The 18,207-nt window shown below is 38.2% G+C and overlaps 1 protein-coding gene across 1 annotated transcript in view; it reads left to right on the forward strand.

The window, feature by feature from the left end:
* dnah2 (dynein, axonemal, heavy chain 2) overlaps positions 1-18,207 on the forward strand; it is a gene marked incomplete at its 5' end in the record, with an annotated part of 165,133 nt that overhangs the window by 14,574 nt on the left and 132,352 nt on the right. Inside the window, one exon of the mRNA XM_081349604.1 lies at positions 3,171-3,328. Coding sequence (XP_081205730.1) covers positions 3,171-3,328 — 158 coding nt within the window. The remainder of the gene's footprint in view (positions 1-3,170; positions 3,329-18,207) is intronic.

The raw sequence follows: 18,207 nt of genomic DNA on the forward strand, positions 1-18,207 counted from the left end.
GCATACGCTCTCAAGGAGGGCAACTAAAACGCCACAAGGACGGCCTCAAAGCCAATTTGAAGGAGCTGTCAATCAAGAAGTAGTGGACTAATGGTGGTGCTTAAGCCTGCCCTAATTTACATGAAACTCAAACTGCAACATTTAGAAAAGAAGAGCGACGAGAAAAACAGCACAAGCGTACAAAGGAATAAAATATGAGCAGAAAATGTAAAAGAGCACAAAGTACAGAGTAATAAAACCAAGGAAAACAACTTTTAAGAACACATAAACATAAGTCTAAGATTTGTGCGATATCATTTTTAATGTGTTTAAAGTTTTGATTCATCCTTTTTATTTATTTTAAATGCGCTTTTAATTTTTTGATTCACGCTTATTATATTTGATCCGTGACCACGTCGTTTGCTATTCTGATCATTTTGCATTCTTTTTTTTTCAGTTTGCGCAATATATTTTTTACATGTGTTCTTATTTTTTCATCTGTGACCGCAATACTTTTGGTGGGAATTTAATCCCATAGCCACCCAGAAATATCCAGAACCTTTCTTTTAATCTGTCAGAAATGTACTTCAGTTCAGCCACAACACTGTAATTTTTTTATGCAGTCTTACCCAGGCTAAATGCCTGCGGTTCAGTCAAGTGAGCTCTTGCACTTTGTTCTTACCTTGTCAAATACACAGAATATCTGATGTGAAAGTTCTATTGTGTTAGGTCAGTGCTAGTGCTATGAAAATGGCTTAGGTTATGCCATAATGATTTTTGAAGTGAAAGAAAGTTCTCTTCTCCCGCAATGGAAAAAAAAGCCTTCATGAGTTTACATGCATTTTTTTCTACTGGAAAATTGAATTTCTATTTGCCTGAGTGAAAGATTCCAGCGACTGATATAGGCCCTCTCTGTGGAGATTTTTATGTTTTTATTGTTATTCTATGAAATAATGTTGCCATTTTTCTCATGGCTGTTCCACCATGCCATGAATTTACTGTGAGTTTAAATCATCCGCTAAGCTCCATTAATACTCAGTGACTTGGATCTTGTACCTGGTTCACAGATTTGGCCCACGCTCCTATAGGACTGATGGGGGATCAACAACCCCTGACCAAATTTCGATATGAAACATTTCAAAAGAAATTGAGGAAACTGTTCTAAAATCAGAGTGTAACGATGATTTCTATCAACAGCCATATACAAATACATCTAAATGGACTGTGAAGTCCACCCAGTGCTCTGTTGTCATTGGCTGCGTGCAGTAGCGTGTTAGCTGTGCTGTGTTTACTGAAGGTGAAATGGACCCTGGTATTTGCACTCTTTTTTAGACTTTAAAGGGTTTCTCCCCCTCCAAGATGTAAAATAACATGGGAAACCTGATTATTTCAGCAGGGAAACATTTTATTGCGCTTGCAGTGAGGAAGGAAAGAAAGAAGGTGATAGAGAGAAAAGACGTGGAGCAGAACTTGCTTTCTTGATTCAGTTTCCAGTCAGAGGTTTCCAGCTAATAATTTCCAATCAGAGGGCATTTGAGTCACGATGTGTGTGTTTGTGTGTGTATTTGTATGTGTGCGTCACGACCGCTTTCCTTTGTCTCTCCCTCAGGGCTTCAGCATTTCTTTTATTTGTTTTTGGTTTGTTTTCCCCCCCGTCCTATTTCTCCGAGCTGGTAGAGCCTACATCGGATTTAATATCATTTTCCAATCAGCCAGTGCTAGGGGCCATGGACTTTGGACTCGCGTGTGCTGTTACATTTAATACCAAGAGAAAAATACAGAGGTAAAGAAAGAGTTCAAATACGTAAGGCCTTCAAAAGAATAATTTGTAATAATTATGCTGGCGGTCTGAGACTGATGTGCTCATTGTTATTTCGTACATGAGACTCACAGCTCTATATGCCGTCTGCTTCCCACCGTCTATTTTCTGATATGAAACACCATCTGCCAGGGTTTCTTAAAGCTCAACGCTTGTCATCTATTCTTACCTCTTACGTCCACCTAACCCTACTTTCAGCTCCGTCTAGTTTTTTTTCTCACCGAAGTTGAGATGCGCTTCTCTGCTGATTTTCAAGAGCCGCTGTGACAGAAATGGAAGAAACGTCTCTGATTGAACAAGGCCTTAGAAATCTCTTGAGACGCAGGCGTTGGGACATGTGTTGTCTTCATTTACAGAAGGTTCTTTTTTTCTTTCAGTAAAGAGAGGAATGAAAAAAAATATATGAACTCATAAGCTGTTTAATTCTGTGGCTCTCTTAACCTTTTGCTTAAATGAGAATTTTGAGTCATTTACATATCAATTTAATTTCCTCTTGTTTTGTGCCTCCTTCATTAAAACAGGAATTTGCCTGGCACTGTAATCAGGGTGTAGTACACATTACTGCAGTCACACACACACACACACACACACACACACACACACACACACACACACACACACACACACACACACACACACACACACACACACACACACACACTTTCTCTAACTCTTTTTTTCCACATACTGTACACATATACACATTCTTTTTCCCTTTTTCCAATGATACACTGTACACATGTAGAGCTACTCTCTCTCTCCTCTCTCTCTCTCTCTCTCTCTCTCTCTCTCTCTCTCTCTCTCTCTCTCTCTCTCTCTCTCCCTCTCTCTCTCTCTCTCTCTCTCTCTCTCTCTCTCACACACACACACATATGTTCGTTTCAGTGCTCTATGGGGTTCCTCTGTCAAAAGAAACTAAAAATGAATGGGAATCTGTCGTTTCACATCCTCCACTATATACATCATCAGCCATAATTACACTTTCTTCTCCTCTCTTCCTCTCTCCTCTTTGTTGCCTTCTCTTCATTCTTTCTTTTTTCTTTGCTCGCTTCTGTACAACGATCTCTGTTTTTGTAAGGCGCATACGTCTGCGTGACACCAGGCACAAAAGCCAAGGTTTTAACAGGAGTAAATCCTGTCTGATTCGTATAAAAGTCTGTACTCAAGGTTAATCTACACCTGAATGCAGAGCACATTACGGCACACACCTGTCTGTGCTTGCTTTGGTACAGTCAATGTGGTTCTCTCATCAAACATTCATGTGCAAATCCTCAATCCTACAGACACAAAGACAGATTCATACTTGGATCACTGGGTGTTTCATTTAAATACAGTATCTGTACTATGAGTGTGTGTGTTTTTGTTGTTGCAGATGAGTAATGAGATCATCCGTCTGTGCTGTCGGCAGATCTCTCTGGACAGGATCTTTCAGGGTTACGTGATCTCCAGCAAGCAGATTCTGAATGACTGTATCCACTGCTGCCTGACATGGAAAGAGCTCTACTTGCACACCTCCCAGTTCCACCACAAGTACAGTAGCCCTAAATCATCCTTTCTGTCTGTCTCTCTCTCTCTCTCTCTCTCTCTCTCTCTCTCTCTCTCTCTCTCTCTCTCTCTCTCTCTCTCTCTCTCTCTCTCTCTCTCTCTCTCTCTCTCTCTCTCTCTCTCTCTCTCTCTCTCTCTATCTGAGTTCTGCTCTGTTCTCTATACAGCACAGGAACACGACACTTAGAACTGCACTGCGATTGCACTGTATTACAGCAGCACCCAGTCACTTTACACGCCATAACTGAGATTTTCTACGGTCAGCAGTGCCATGTATCTTTTTGGTTGCATGCGTACTATCACAGGATATGTGTATACTTGAGTATTACTGTGAGTGAGCGTGTGTAACCATGTATAATATATTTGGTAATTTTGTTGCTCTAAACCCGCTACATTGTTATTTTGTTATGCTCATAAAGCTTCATCGCCAATCGGCTCTTGCAGTGTTGCCATGTCCACTTATTATAGGCATCTTTGGGCTTGTTATTTTTTTACAATTTTGAAGTGACAACTTAGTTTGTATTATATATTTTACCATGTACTGTATGTGGCCACAGTTCTTTGAATGGATAAAAGCTATGGCCACTATGTAGCTATGCCCCTGTATACTAGAGCCCTGCACGGGCCAAAAACTCCAGCCCTAACCCGGCCCTGGCCCGTGGTGTTAAAGCCCTACCCGGCCCCTGCCCGAACCCGACCCGACCCGAGACCAACATCAATATCACTTTAAACTCTCTCTGACGCGTGCTCTTTGATGCGCGCTCTCTCTGATGCGCGCTGTCTCTGCTACCCGCAAACACACGCACGTCACACGCTACTAAAAGGTAAACTTTTATTATTGGCCTGAAACATCACCAATCATGCCCACAAACATTGAACAGACTGTCCATTAGAGAGAAGCATACGCATGCAGTAGAGAATATAGCGCTACGGGTTCCAACCGCAAAAATAAGTAAATAAACGGCCTACCTTTCTTTGCTTTTAAGTAACTGAAGAACAGTGTTCAAAACAATGTTCAAAAATTAAGAACTCTTTGCCAACTGGCTAATGTAAAAAAAAAAAAAAAAAAAAAATTCTCCCTGATCCTCTGCATGGTCAACTGTCACCTGTTAATGCACGTGAGTGACGCGTGCGTATGCGTATATGCGTTTGTGTTGCTTAGGCGATGTATAATATTTATAATATAATAAATATAACAATATTTCATACACATTATGTGACGTGTGCTCTGCACGGATATTATGGGCACAATGAAAGGAGAGAAGCTAAATAAGCCCGAGCCCGATCTGTAAAAAAAAATATATAATGGCCCGAGCCCGGCCCGAATGGACTTAGCGTGTCCCGGGTCCCGACGGGCTTGCAGACCTCTACTGTATACCATTCAAAACTTACAGACACCAAGTTTTTTTATGTTGTTGAAAGAGTACATTTATTTGATCAAAATGCAGTACAAATATTAATTCAGAAGAAATCACTAAGAAAAGTAGTAACAATGACAAGCAAACTGTTGGGAATTAAGTTAACAAGTATTGAGAGTATATAAAGAGAGAGTGCTTAACATCGTTGTGAATAATAAGAGGCATCCCTTATCTTATGCTTTTGAATTAATGCCATCTGGCCGACGGTACTGTGTTCCCTAATGAATGAAAAACGGGTCCAAACTATCTTTCATCCCCCAAGCAATTCGATTTTTCATTGATGGTCAACTGGTCTGGTTGTCCTAAATTAGATTTATTAGATTTAAATGATTGTTTGTATATGCCAACTGTGATTTTTTAAAATGTCTGTGTGAGCATGCTGCAAACTCCTTTCCCTACGAGGATAAATAAACTTCTACTACTATATATTTTTTGTGACAGCGTAAAAGTCTGTCACTTTTTGATCATTTTAATGCATCCTTGCAGAATACAAGTATTAATTTCTTTCTTAAAAAACAAAAACTAATTTGTTGACCCAAAACTTTTGAACAGTAATGTGAAATCTTTTTATTTGTGGTTGTGATGCTAATGCATTTGTAAATCACATTTTATAAAAATGTGACTGATAGGGATTAATGCTAGTAATACTGCTATTAGCACTTTTTCTAATTTAACAATTACAGTTACTGCTAATGCTGCTGCGCTCATAATGTGGTTCTTTATATTAGGTTACTTATAACTAATAAGGCTAGCACTACTAACACAACCAGTATGCTAAAACTGCTGCCTCTGTTTGCACTGCTACTGCAATTCTCCTGTATTACTAGTGCTTCTAATACAACAAATTCTTTAACTGCTAATGTGTTGCTACATTAGCACTGTTAATATAGTTCTCTTCATTATTATCCCTGATAATACATTGCTGCCACGGTTTCTGCTGTTAAGCACAAACACGGTTAAGCAATTACCACCAATATCATTGCTGTACTCATGCTACTATTGACATCTCAGCTCTCACCACAACCTTGGTTCTTACAGTATTTTGGTTGGCCACTCTAAATTCTGTTTCATGTTCAGCTAAGTGTTCTTCTGTCTGAGTCAACTGTACACAGATAATGTTCGGTTTTCTTCCTTTCTATACTGCAGCTAATACAGAGCACACTCTCAGCCAATATTATTCACTGCACACCCTGCTCTCTGTCTTTCAGCTTTATAGCCCTTCCTCTCCCTGTCATTTCCTCCATCAATGACTCTAACTAACCCACCCAGACATCTCAGCTCTCTCTCTCTCTCTCTCTCTCTCGTTTTCTCAGTGGAAATGATACTGCTGCTAAATGAGAGTGCCAAAGCCATGCAGTGATTGCAGCCCTCCTGCCAAAAAGAACAGCATTTTACAGTGCGATGACAGAGTTTCTTCTTCAAAGTGATGGCAACTTACCGCCAAATGATGGAGGCTGAACACGACAGCATCCATTTGAAAGAAGCTCTCTCAGAGTCATCTCCCGTAGTTTATTTTTATTTTTATTATCGCACGTAGGTTTTGGCTGGCATTTCTACTTTAGGTGTGGTGAAACTTTGCAATACGGTTTCATCATCTCGCAGCAGAATGCAGTGACTGCTTTGTAAACTATGGCACAATGCTGTGATTTTGAAAGATGTTAACAGTGTAGCAAATGCTGTATTGTTGAGGATGAATGTAGCAGATTCAGTGGGAGGGATGCTCTGTTGTGTAGAGGAAACATTTATTTCATAAGCAAGTCTTCTCTACAGGATACAGCCATTCAGTTGTGGCTTTTTAAAACAGCAAGGGGCTCCAGAGGTTTTTCACGGAAAGTAATGTGCGGTCAACCAAAGACGGCACAATGTTTTTAGTGGGTTACACCCTAAGGTTTCTCACTTTCACTCAAACCCTGCAGTTTTTTGGATTGTATCAGATTTTTTGGTGTTGTGGGCCTGCTGGTTGTTTATGACTGTTGGCTTCATTTGTTGTGTTGGAAGAAAAGGGTTTGCTTTGCTCTGAATCCTCCAAATTACAGCACAACTGACACACAGTTCCACCTCTCTTATCAACACCGTACAATGGACCTCATTCATGAAACACGAGCAGAACAAATTTTTGTGTATACCGTTCGTAAAGCCGTTCTGATGTATATTTTCGGATTCATGAAAATGTTCGTATTTTCAAAATTATAGTTGGCATGAAAGAAATTTACAACTGCTCCCTACCTCGTGTAAATGGTGCAGAAAACCTTTGGACATTCTGTTTTCTTTTAGGTGAACTGATAACACTGCATTTTGATGCACTATGTAGCATAATAGTATACATACTGTATGACTATATAGCATAATAATATAAAAACGAGTTCGCCCTCGTTTTTTTTTGTCTGAGAGTTGAACGCTGTTAAACTTTGGGTAAAACACAGCCAAGTCACTGTTACTTTTTACCCAGCCGTCCAATCAAAGTGGAGTAGGGGCGGGACAAATACTACACCGACCAACCATCGTCCTTGTACAATGACTGAGAACAACAAAGGAGAAGTTAATATTGCTGGTTACTGCATTTTTATATTCAGATATATTCTTTAAAATGAGATTCTAGTAACCAAAGCTAGATCTCAGCTGGTAAAACGAAGAGCAGAGCTCCTGGCACTTTTTCAGCTGGCTAGATTCGCTTTGGTGAACACACATTAATTGAATATTTATTGTTAGGCATGTGGCCTATTAGTCTCTTTTGCATTTATGCAATATACTGGAGCCAAACCTGAGTAGGGAGTCCGGAAGATTCCACATCGTTCCTGGACACACAGTTTGTGTAGTTGTAATTCATAGGCAGGGATTATACTAGTTGTGAACTATTTACGAATGATTGACAATTCATTTAGCCTGGCTAACGTCAGACCAAGTCTCATTTGAGACTTGGTCTGGGAACCACGTGTTCATTTTCTCGTATTTGAGGCGTGGTTTACGAATGCCCAGAGCCGTTTATTGGGCGCTATGAATGTCTATCAAATGCGCCTGTATGTAGCTCATAACCAATCGCTTCAATTATACCAGATGACGTATGTAGAGTGACAGAAATTCGACGAGGAAAAAGACGATGGGTCAAAGATTTATTTGTACACGATGGCGTTTAGCGAATATTACCGTTTGTGCAAGATAAACATGAGGGTAGAAGATAACGTCGAGTCTGATGCCATGTTGGATCCATAGATATCAGTGGCGGCTGCTGGTCTTTCAAAGAGGGGAAGCTCATTTTCAGCCTACATCATAAAATTATTCATTTATTTATACGTAAATTCTACGTTCCTTTTCAAGAAAATGCTCTGTGAAAAATGAATGTAATAATAAATGTATAAATAATAATATAATAAAGTATAATAATAATACTAATACTAATAATAATATGTTTTTTAATTATTTTAATTATTTTTGAATTATTACTAATAATAATATAAAATAATAAGTAATAATATAATAAATGTATAAATGTATAATTGTGTGAAATGTATTATGAAAATTGGCTAGCAATTTCGACAAGCAAATATCAAGAAATGATTGCAGCAGTTTGTCTTTGAAAAATCCGCGATGGGACTGAGCTCGAACAGCTTCAACATCAGCGACTTTTTATTGTATGAAATCGCTGTCAATCAAAAGGAGACGCAGCCTTTCGACAGACCCTCCAATCATCACGCGGAAGCCCGGAGTCCAGGCCAGCCCACTCCCCGTTCACCCCCAGAGAAGCTGAGCTTCCATGGGCGGGACATAATCGCAGCATTTATCCAATGACCGTATAGTTTCGAAGCGCTGAAAAAAACTGTTCAAAGCAGCTCCATTGAAGTCAATGGAAGCTGGGCTTCAACAGGGAAATGCACTGTGACGCTACAGGAATGTATGAGAAGGAAATCGAGTCAGCCGACCTGTTGTATGTAACTGATTCTGAACGAGCTCGTCTTTGAGATGAACGTTTTCTAACGCATTTTTAGTCAATAAAATGTTAACACAATAGTACATATTTGACCATTCATTTTTTGACATTATGGGGGAAGCCGACCTTCCCTTGCAGTCTTAAAGAAATCGCCACTGATAGATATAAACAAACTGCTTCGGTGTCGTCATCGTCTTGCTGCTCCCTCCCCGTTCTGTGATTGGTTCCCTTTTTCAGGGGAAAATTTGGTCCATGGTGTCCAGACTGCCTAGCAGCGTGAATAAAATCGCGCTGCGAGCAAGGCAGTATGGGGAAACCCAGGCTACAATTCATTAACATACACGTTTACCTATCAAATTTGATGTTCACGAAGGGTTTGTGAATCTGGAGGAAAGTTTTTCGGGAAGGTCTATTTCACGCGCAAATTACTCAGAATTGAAGTTTCATTAATGATGCGCAATGAAACTTAACCTACATTCAGTAAATACTTTTAACAGTCAACCTGATTTACTGGTTAATTATAGAATTATTATTGAATAGTTTTGTTTACTCACTATTTAAGTTTTATCAACTTTAATAAAGACATGTAATGCATCTCAGACAGTGCAGTTCCTCTGTTACAATGTACTATTAAAGGGTTAGTTCACCCAAAAATGAAAATTATGTCATTAATGACTCACCCTCATGTCGTTCCAAGCCCGTAAGACCTCGGTTCATCTTCGGAACACAGTTTAAGATATTTTAGATTTAGTCCGAGAGCTTTCTGTTCCTCCATTGAAAGTCATTGGATGGCATACTGTCCATGTCCAGAAAGGCAATACAGACATCATCAAAGTAGTCCATGTCCAAGCGGCGAGAATACTTTTTGTGCGCAAGAAGTAAACAAAAATAACGACTTTATTCCACTATTCATTTCCTTCTCTCTGGGCCTCGAGTGGGTTCACGTAGTGTTTTTGCGTAACGCGTCTGTGTTGTACGTCACACGCATCACACATGAACAGCGTCGGCCAATAGTGAGCCTACGTGTGACGTACAACACAGACGCGCTACGCAAAAACACTACGTGAAATAGCTCGAGGCCCAGAGAGAAGGAAATGAATAGTGGAATAAAGTCGTTATTTTTGTTTACTTTTTGCGCACAAAAAGTATTCTCGCCGCTTGATAAACTTAAGATTGAGCCACTGATGTCACATGGACTACTTTGATGATGTCTGTATTGCCTTTCTGGACATGGACAGTATGCCGTCCATTGACTTTCAATGGAGGAACAGAAAGCTCTCGGACTAAATCTAAAATATCTTAATTTGTGTTCCGAAGATGAACGGAACGACATGAGGGTGAGTCATTAATGACATAATTTTCATTTTTGGGTGAACTAACCCTTTAAGAATTCAAAAATTGCCACTAGTTCAATCCCACTTTTCTTTATTGGTAATTATGGTTGCTTTGTTACATTTTTTTTGTGATGTCAAAGTATCCATTTTTTTTCTGATCATGTGACACGATAACAAGCACCTCGCTTACCATGACATGCACATTACTCATATAAAACATGAGCTGCCATACTGAGCAATTTGAAACTACATTGAACAATTGTAAACCATGTAAATAAAAGGAACAAATTACACAGAACTTAGAAAGTTGATACAAAGTTAAAGTTGAAATTTACTTTAAATCTAAATATCTATTCTAATAATATTAAAAATAAGATGGGAAATTAAGTCATGGCAACTTGATATTTAAATTTGAATGATACATTTACTTAAAGTAATTGAGTTAAAAAGCCTTGCACATTCTTGTCTATGTGAAAATTAATAGATATCATAAAAGTCAGTGGTATCCAAAACAACATTGGTCCCAACTGTCTTTCATTTTATGGACAAATGCAATTTTCCTTAAATGGTGTTGTTTAAATTACCTTACCATGCCTTTTATGACTGAAAACAAGATGTCATTGTCATGACAACATTGGCAAAATTTCAAGATGATCTGATGTCGCATTTGATGTGGAGGCGGCACGGAGGGTGTTTGTCAAAATGGAGGTATTTGTCAAAATAGGATACGCAGGTTTGCGCTTCTGTGCTGTAGAGTCTGTTACTTAGCATACTGATATTTGGAAGAAAGAAAAAGACCCACTTCAGAGATAACATCTGTAGTTTTTCTCCAGTAGAGGAGCTATGTTTACTGATTTGACCAGAGCATCAGGAATCCTATACATTCGAGAGCTTGCGAATAGAATCGTCAAAGAAGAGCATGCAAGCTTTGTTATTACGAGGTGTTTGTTGTTGCAGTACCATTAATGGCCTTCCAGCTGCAGCAATAATAGCCTCACTCCTGCGGCCTGGGCTGATGGCAGCACTTGAAGTGTATCGATTGCTGCACTAGTGAATTCAATACAGCGCTGCAACTAAAAACGTACGGCTCGGCAGGCCTCAGAGGTAGGTTTTGATTGTCCCTGCTTTACGATGTATTGAGTGCGAGAGTGAATACCCTGTGTTAAAGCAGACAGCGTTATAAATGAGCAATGTTAAAGCTCGATCCAGATGCTTGAGGTTTTGTGTTAAGCAAACCAAGACCTGTTTCTGTTTTCAGTTTGAAGAGGGAGACCGTTACGCACACACTCGCAAATGTCTTAGTCCTTCAGTGTTCATTTTCTCGGGTGACGTCTTCGAGATGGGTGCTTTTAGATACCGTTTTATACTATTTGTAATAAACACATGTCAGCTTTTGAATACTCGTGTTGTTCTTTGCTGCTCACATCACGTCAGATACTTTCAGAGAAATGATTGATCAAAGCCAGCCGTCAGCTCTATCAGTCTGGACAGCCACGAGTCAAAGGTCACCTGTGTTTTTCTCCAGAGCTATTTTACTTGCATCGTATGTATAAGTAGGGATCACTTAAGTTGGTTTGCTCAACCTCATGGTGTAAATGTTTATATATGTGTGTGTTGTGACACATGATTAATGTAGGGTTTGCTGTAGCATGCCCTTCATCCTCTGTCCTCCTGGTCCTCCTCTGTCCCCCTTTTTTTCTTTTTCTCTTTTGCTTTTCACTCTTACTTTATCATTCAATCTCTTTTTTTCCAATCTTTAATAAAAAAAAATTCTTCACCTCTTTTTTTCCTTTTCACCCCATTTGAAAGACAAATCACAAATGAGATCTCTATAATATATCTGTTGTTCTTGACAGTAATGGGATTTAATGGAGTCTTTACTCAAGTATTAATTTAACGTCTTTCCAATTTTCAGATGAGATCTCAACAATATCACAAACTGTGCTCAGATTTTCCAAGATACTAAAATCTGCAATCTAAAGTGAAAGGCTATGTTTTTCTGACCTCATAATTTTTAATCAAAATGTCATAACTCATCTTTCCCCGTGTGGTATGTCATTTTATCTGCTTAAGCCCCAACACTTTCTTACAATTGACTGCAAGCTTGCATTCAGATCTGCCTCGATCCAATCAAAAACTGATGGCCCTTTTCACTCGGATGTACGTCACAATACGGCAGAAAAGATCTATCAGTACTTCCGTTTTATAGCCATTTTAACATTTGGCAGTTCAATCGAATGAGTCAAGAGACGGAAGTCTAGTGCATTGCAGGATGTAGTACTCTATATCTTTCTCTCTTATTATACTGTTCATTTTTGGTAAATGTAGCAGGTCACTTTATTCTGTGAATAAAGAAAAGAAAACGTTGAGACAACCTGAGGCAACGTTGATACTGAAATGAAACACAATTGAGAACTTCAGTTAAGTTTTGTCAAGTCAAGTCAAGTCACCTTCATTTTATATAGCGCTTTTAACAATATGGACTGTTTCAAAGCAGCTTTACAGTGATAATAGGAAATTAAAGTATTCGAGCTGTTGATTTTGATATTCTGGGTACTATCGACTGGCCGGAATTTTGAGATCGCAATAGATGTCAAGGACTATAATGCGTTAAGAACTCGCTCAAGTACTGGGGAGCTAAACCATTTATGCCTCGTTTCCACTGAGCAGTACGGTACGGTACGGAACGGAACGGTACGCATTTATTTGCGTTTCCACTATCAAAACTTGTGAATGGTACCAAAATGCCGAACCGTACCGTACCACTTTTTAGGTACCCTTCCATTGGGGTACCTAGCACAGTGGAACGGTACTAAAAGGTGGAGCTAGACTCACTGCAGGACGTTGATTGGTTGACAGAGAATCGTCACTTGCGCGTGCTACAAGGGGAATGACAATGACAACATAAGAAGCGCCATTTTTTAATATACAGTTTAATATAATACTACTGTTACTGTATCACGAAATGTAATTTTAAGAGTTTTTCAGGCGAGAATGTAGTTGTTTAAAGCTCAAATCTGTGGTTTATTTATAAAGATGATTTTTTTTTTTTTTTTTTGGTTGTGATCCATGCGTTCAGCGGGCGCTCGGCGCTCATGTTTCCCGGCTGGATGAGCCTCTCCTCGGCTAATCTTCTGACGTTCGTCGCTTACTCCGACGGTAGTGGTTAAACATGAGATATAATTCGTCTTGTGTAGACCTAACGGGCGATCTTTGCTCTCGTGAATATATAATGAGTTCCCTGTCAATCGTTTTGGCTGAGGGCTAATAGTTTCATATTAACGTCATATTTACTTGTAATGTTAGACTAGAGCGCTGCATTTGGATATTTGACTGAATTGTTTGCTTTATTTCTTATTGTATAGCTTCTTGTACCTTTTACTTAAACTTTTATATAGGCTATTATTGATAAAACTGAAATTTTACAAAAAGAAATAGGTTTCTTGTCATTTTTTTATTACAAGATTATCACTGATGTTTATTGCAACATTTGTACAAACGCATATATTGCCTGGAATATGTTTAATTTTTTTTTTTTTAAACGAAAAGAGGTAACGTTAGGGTTGTGTTTTAAATTTCGTTTTGTTATAAATAGAATAACGTGCAGTGAATAATCAATATGCGTTGCGCATGAACCACATTTGTGTCCCTAATGTTTAATTTATTTAAATGAAAACGAAAAGAGGCAGAATGGTGTTTTATAACATATTTCGTTTTATTGTTGCTTAAAATGTAGCATACAGAGCAAGTTAACAGAGATAACGAGCAGCAGAGCGAGCTGAGTGACGCTTTTAAAAACGCGCTGTACCATTTGCATGTAGGAGTCGCACATGGCAAGTACAAACTTTGCGTACTTGATATTGAGAAAAGCCTAATGTCGGCGCTTGTCTTCTTGTGACAAACATGTCGAGGAGCAAGAACAAGATCTGCTGCATGTCATCCATTGTAGTTTACTATGTTCTTCGCGCGAAAATGACGTTGATCGAAACACCACGCCTATCAAGTAAGGGTACTGTTGGCAGTGGAAACGCTAGCCAGATCATGGTTAACAGACCCGAACCGTACCGTACTGTCCCGTACCGTACCGTACTGCTCAGTGGAAACGAGGCATTAGTGCTTTGTAAGTAATCAGCAATATTTAAAAATGTATACAATGTTTAATAGGGAGTTAATGCAGTGTTGATAGAACCGGGCTAATATGGTCATACTTCCTGGTTCTGGTAAGAACTCGAGCTGCTGCATTTTGGACCAGCTTAAGTTAATTTATTAAGCATGCAGGGCAACCACCCAGTAGAGCATTACAGTAATCTAGCCTTGAGGTCATGAACGCATGAACTAATTGTTCCGCATCAATGAGAGCATAATATATATAATTATATAATTAATAATTATAATTATATAATTAATTATATATTAATTATAAGCGTAATTATATATTTTTAAGATGGAAGAATGCGGTTTTACAGATACTAGAAATGTGGCATTTGGTATGGAAATTGGTATCAAAGAGCACACCCAGGTTCCTAACCGACGACGAGGACTTGACAGAGCAGCCATCAAGTGTTGGACAGTATTCTAGGTTATTACGTGTCCAATAATTAGAATCTCTGTTTTTCAGTTAAGTAGTAGGAAATTAGTCAGTTTACTAGTTTTGTGAGCTATGAAAGCAGTAATATCTTCGTCTTGACTTTTAAGTTTTCTTTTTCTCCACTTTTCCCTTCACTCCTATTCCCTCTTTTCTTTACCCTTAGTTTTATTGAATTTTGAGTCAATCATGTCAGATTTTCCAGACAATGCCTTTAAAGGTTGCTCAGTAAGGAGCAGTGCACCCTGTCCCCATATGAATCGTAACCTTTGTGGTCAGCCTGGTTATTCTTCTGTATAATGACTGAGCTTGAATCCTTTCAGGCTTTCTGAAACACACATGACCTCATAAAATATCTGTCATGGTTGGAATCATTGCCATGGTACCGCTAACTGCTCCGGCAGTCGTGCTTTGAACGAAAGTTTTGCAGATTGAGTTTGTGTGTTTGTGTTTAAACGCGCACACGTGTATGTGTGTGTGTGTGTGTGTGTGTGTGTGTGCAGTCCTGGTATTCCCTACGTTATGGGGACCCAATGTCCCCACAAGGATAGTAATACCAGTAATATTTGACCTTGTGGGACATTTTTTTAGTCCCCATCAGGAAAACAGCTTATAAATCAAATAAAATTAAGATTTTTTTTGAAAATGTAAAAATGCAGAAAGTTTTCTGTGATGAGCAGGTTTATAGTTAGGGGATAGAATACATACGTAGTTTGTACAGAATAAAAAATAATTATGTCTATGGAAAGTCCCCATAAAACATGGAAACTGTATGTGTGCTTGTGTCATGCCTCTAACACCAAATGTTCATTACACATTTCATTTTAACGATTGAATTCTTAATTCTGTCATTTAGTTTTGATACTATAGTGTTTTATAGTGTTACATTTGCCACTGACATCACAGCTATGATGAAATCATGCATGATAGCTACCAGTGAGAGTGTTTTCATCCATGTTCACTTAACAACCTAGAGATTACATACTGTAGATCACAGATACTCTACAGGCGGCCCGCATCCGGCCCATCGGCATTCATTTTATGGCCCGCGTCATGCAAAAGATGAACGCACTTTTTTTAATAATTTGAGCTCAAAAGTTGTGTGAATATTAGACAGTGTGATTTATATCTATGTATATTGCGGACGGTCGATTAATAAAAAATAACATTCATCATCGTCATTGTGATGTGTGTGGAATGTTTAGTGAGAATTTATATAGCTACTTGATAATGTACCATTAACTTGATAAGCGCAACAATAGCAAAACAAGCAGTAAAACTGTCAGGCATCTTGTGTGTGCGGCGCGCTATGCATTAGCTCGTGCATTCAGAGCTGCGCACTTTCACAGCTGATTCAGGTGACGTTAGAGCTGATCCGCGCATCTCTACTGCAGTGTGTAATTGGCCGATGATCCTCTTAACAGCCTAAAAAACAAAACTTATTTTGAAATTGTCAATGGGTTATAAACAGTAGCAAAAAGCGCTCCCTCCCATTACAATTACGAGCTGTCAATACGTCAATGAGTTCACGACACTGTCGCAAAACCTCCAGTTATAACCGGCAGTTTAGTTCGGAACGGGGCATGGCTCGCATGAAAAATTGATCAAAGCTGCTTTTGAGCGAATTCTGACAAACTAAAAAGTTACATGTAGCCTACTGGGATAATAGTTGGCCTAGTATTAGTAGGCTAATAATAATAATAATAGCCTTATAAATTTGTAAACCGACCCTGTATAATGTCATCTAAAGAAAACATAGGCCTATAATAAATAATTGAACATTTGATGTAGGCTAATAGCTATATATATTATAATATATAGGCCTAATCAATAATTGTTAAATATTTAAATATAAAGATAATATATGAAGAGCTGTTTTCCAAAACGTGATAAACGCCATTTTTAAAGAAAGGTTTGTGCTTTGTGTTTGAGGTCTCTGTGAAAGTTTGAAAGTCTTTTACTGCCGCTTTCAGAGCGCTCACGTCCGTAATGGAGAACTGTCACGTAACATTGTTTTTTCCTCATAAATGCAAACTCGAAAAATAAAAGACAAAAGACTTTTTAAAAAAACAAAAAATAAAAAGATTTATAGCATTTTAGGGGGAAAAAAGGATGGATTTATAGTGTTTTGGAAAAAAAAATTATGGATTTAAAGCGTTTTGAAAAGAAAAAAAAATAACTTTGAATTTATCATCTACAATATTGTTGTTTGATTTAATAATCATTGTTCAGAATTGTGCATTTTTATTTTCATGTTCAGTATTATTTTAAATTGGACAAAGACTAGCAAGACTTACCTTGCAAAGTTTTTTTTTTTGCTTACTATTAATAATTAATATTGCTAGAAAACTGTTAATCTACTTTTTGTTCCATATTTTTTATTTTCATGTTTAGTATTAGCCTACTTTAAATAGGACAAAGACTAGCTAGAATTACCTAGCAAGGTTTTTTAATACTCTGAGTATGAACTCTCTTTTTTTTTTTGCATTAATATCGCAAGAAAATTATTATCCAGATTTAAATTTTTATTTTATGTTCAGTATAACTTTAAATAGAACAGACTAGCAAGACTTACCTAGCAATATAGGTAATAAACTGAATTTCTATATAAGTAAAAACTGCAAATATTGTCATAAATAAAGTTTTACGATGCAAGTTGTAATTTGTGGCCCTTCACATTTAATATGGTTTAAATGTGGCCCCCTTGGCATCTGAACTTGAGTACCCCTGCTGTAGATATTACTTTGAATTCATATTTGGCATAAAAAATTCATACAGCAGTAGAAAAATATTGGACATCTAAAAATGATTTTATGCAACTCTAAAGTCAATTTTCTTGAAAATTCACAGTGAAACTGTCACTTTTTTTCTCAGGCTGAGAGGGAGCTTTACCAAGCATGGTCTGAATAACTGACATTTTATTGGTTAGCCTATTTAAATTAAATTGCCCCCTCTTATGGTTGCCGCCGATCCCCTACTGTTTTGTCTAGTTAGGACCAATAATGGCGAACACTTTTATGAAACACTGGTCTCATTTTAATTAATATTTTGTTTATTTGGTGAAAATGCTGGGTGTTTGCATTTCACTGATTTCACTCATTTATTTTTCCATAAGCACTTAGCTTCTTGATAAACTCACTCACATTTTCTGTTTAAGTCAACATCTCTAACCTTGCTAGATGTTGTAATAACATTTTATCATGGTTCATGGTATGCAGTTACTCGTTCAAAGGGATGTGACCCTGGAGCCAGAGAGCGTGTAAGAGAATAAACATAATGATATCTTATCGTCTATAATCTGTGTTACTGCCTATGTCTGACATTCACCTCTGTGTCCTCCTGTGTGTTTAGACAGTGCATTCATCACTATGGGCCCAATGACGACCTTCTCTGAGACCTATACCACTGGATCATGTCTATCTCATAATCACTTACTCTGTCTCTCTCTCACTCTCTCTCTCTCTCTCTCTCTCTCTCTCTCTCTCTCTTTCCCAGAACAACCGTTCATCGCTTTTTGTCTGTTATTCTTCCTCCCAATCCCTTTTAGTTGTACAAAAGTTGTCCTCCCTCACCCCTCTTCCTTTATTTCTTTTGCATGACAG

The sequence above is a fragment of the Scardinius erythrophthalmus genome, assembly GCF_964197995.2.
Source record: "Scardinius erythrophthalmus genome assembly, chromosome: 2".
NCBI classification, from domain to species: Eukaryota; Metazoa; Chordata; class Actinopteri; order Cypriniformes; family Leuciscidae; genus Scardinius; species Scardinius erythrophthalmus.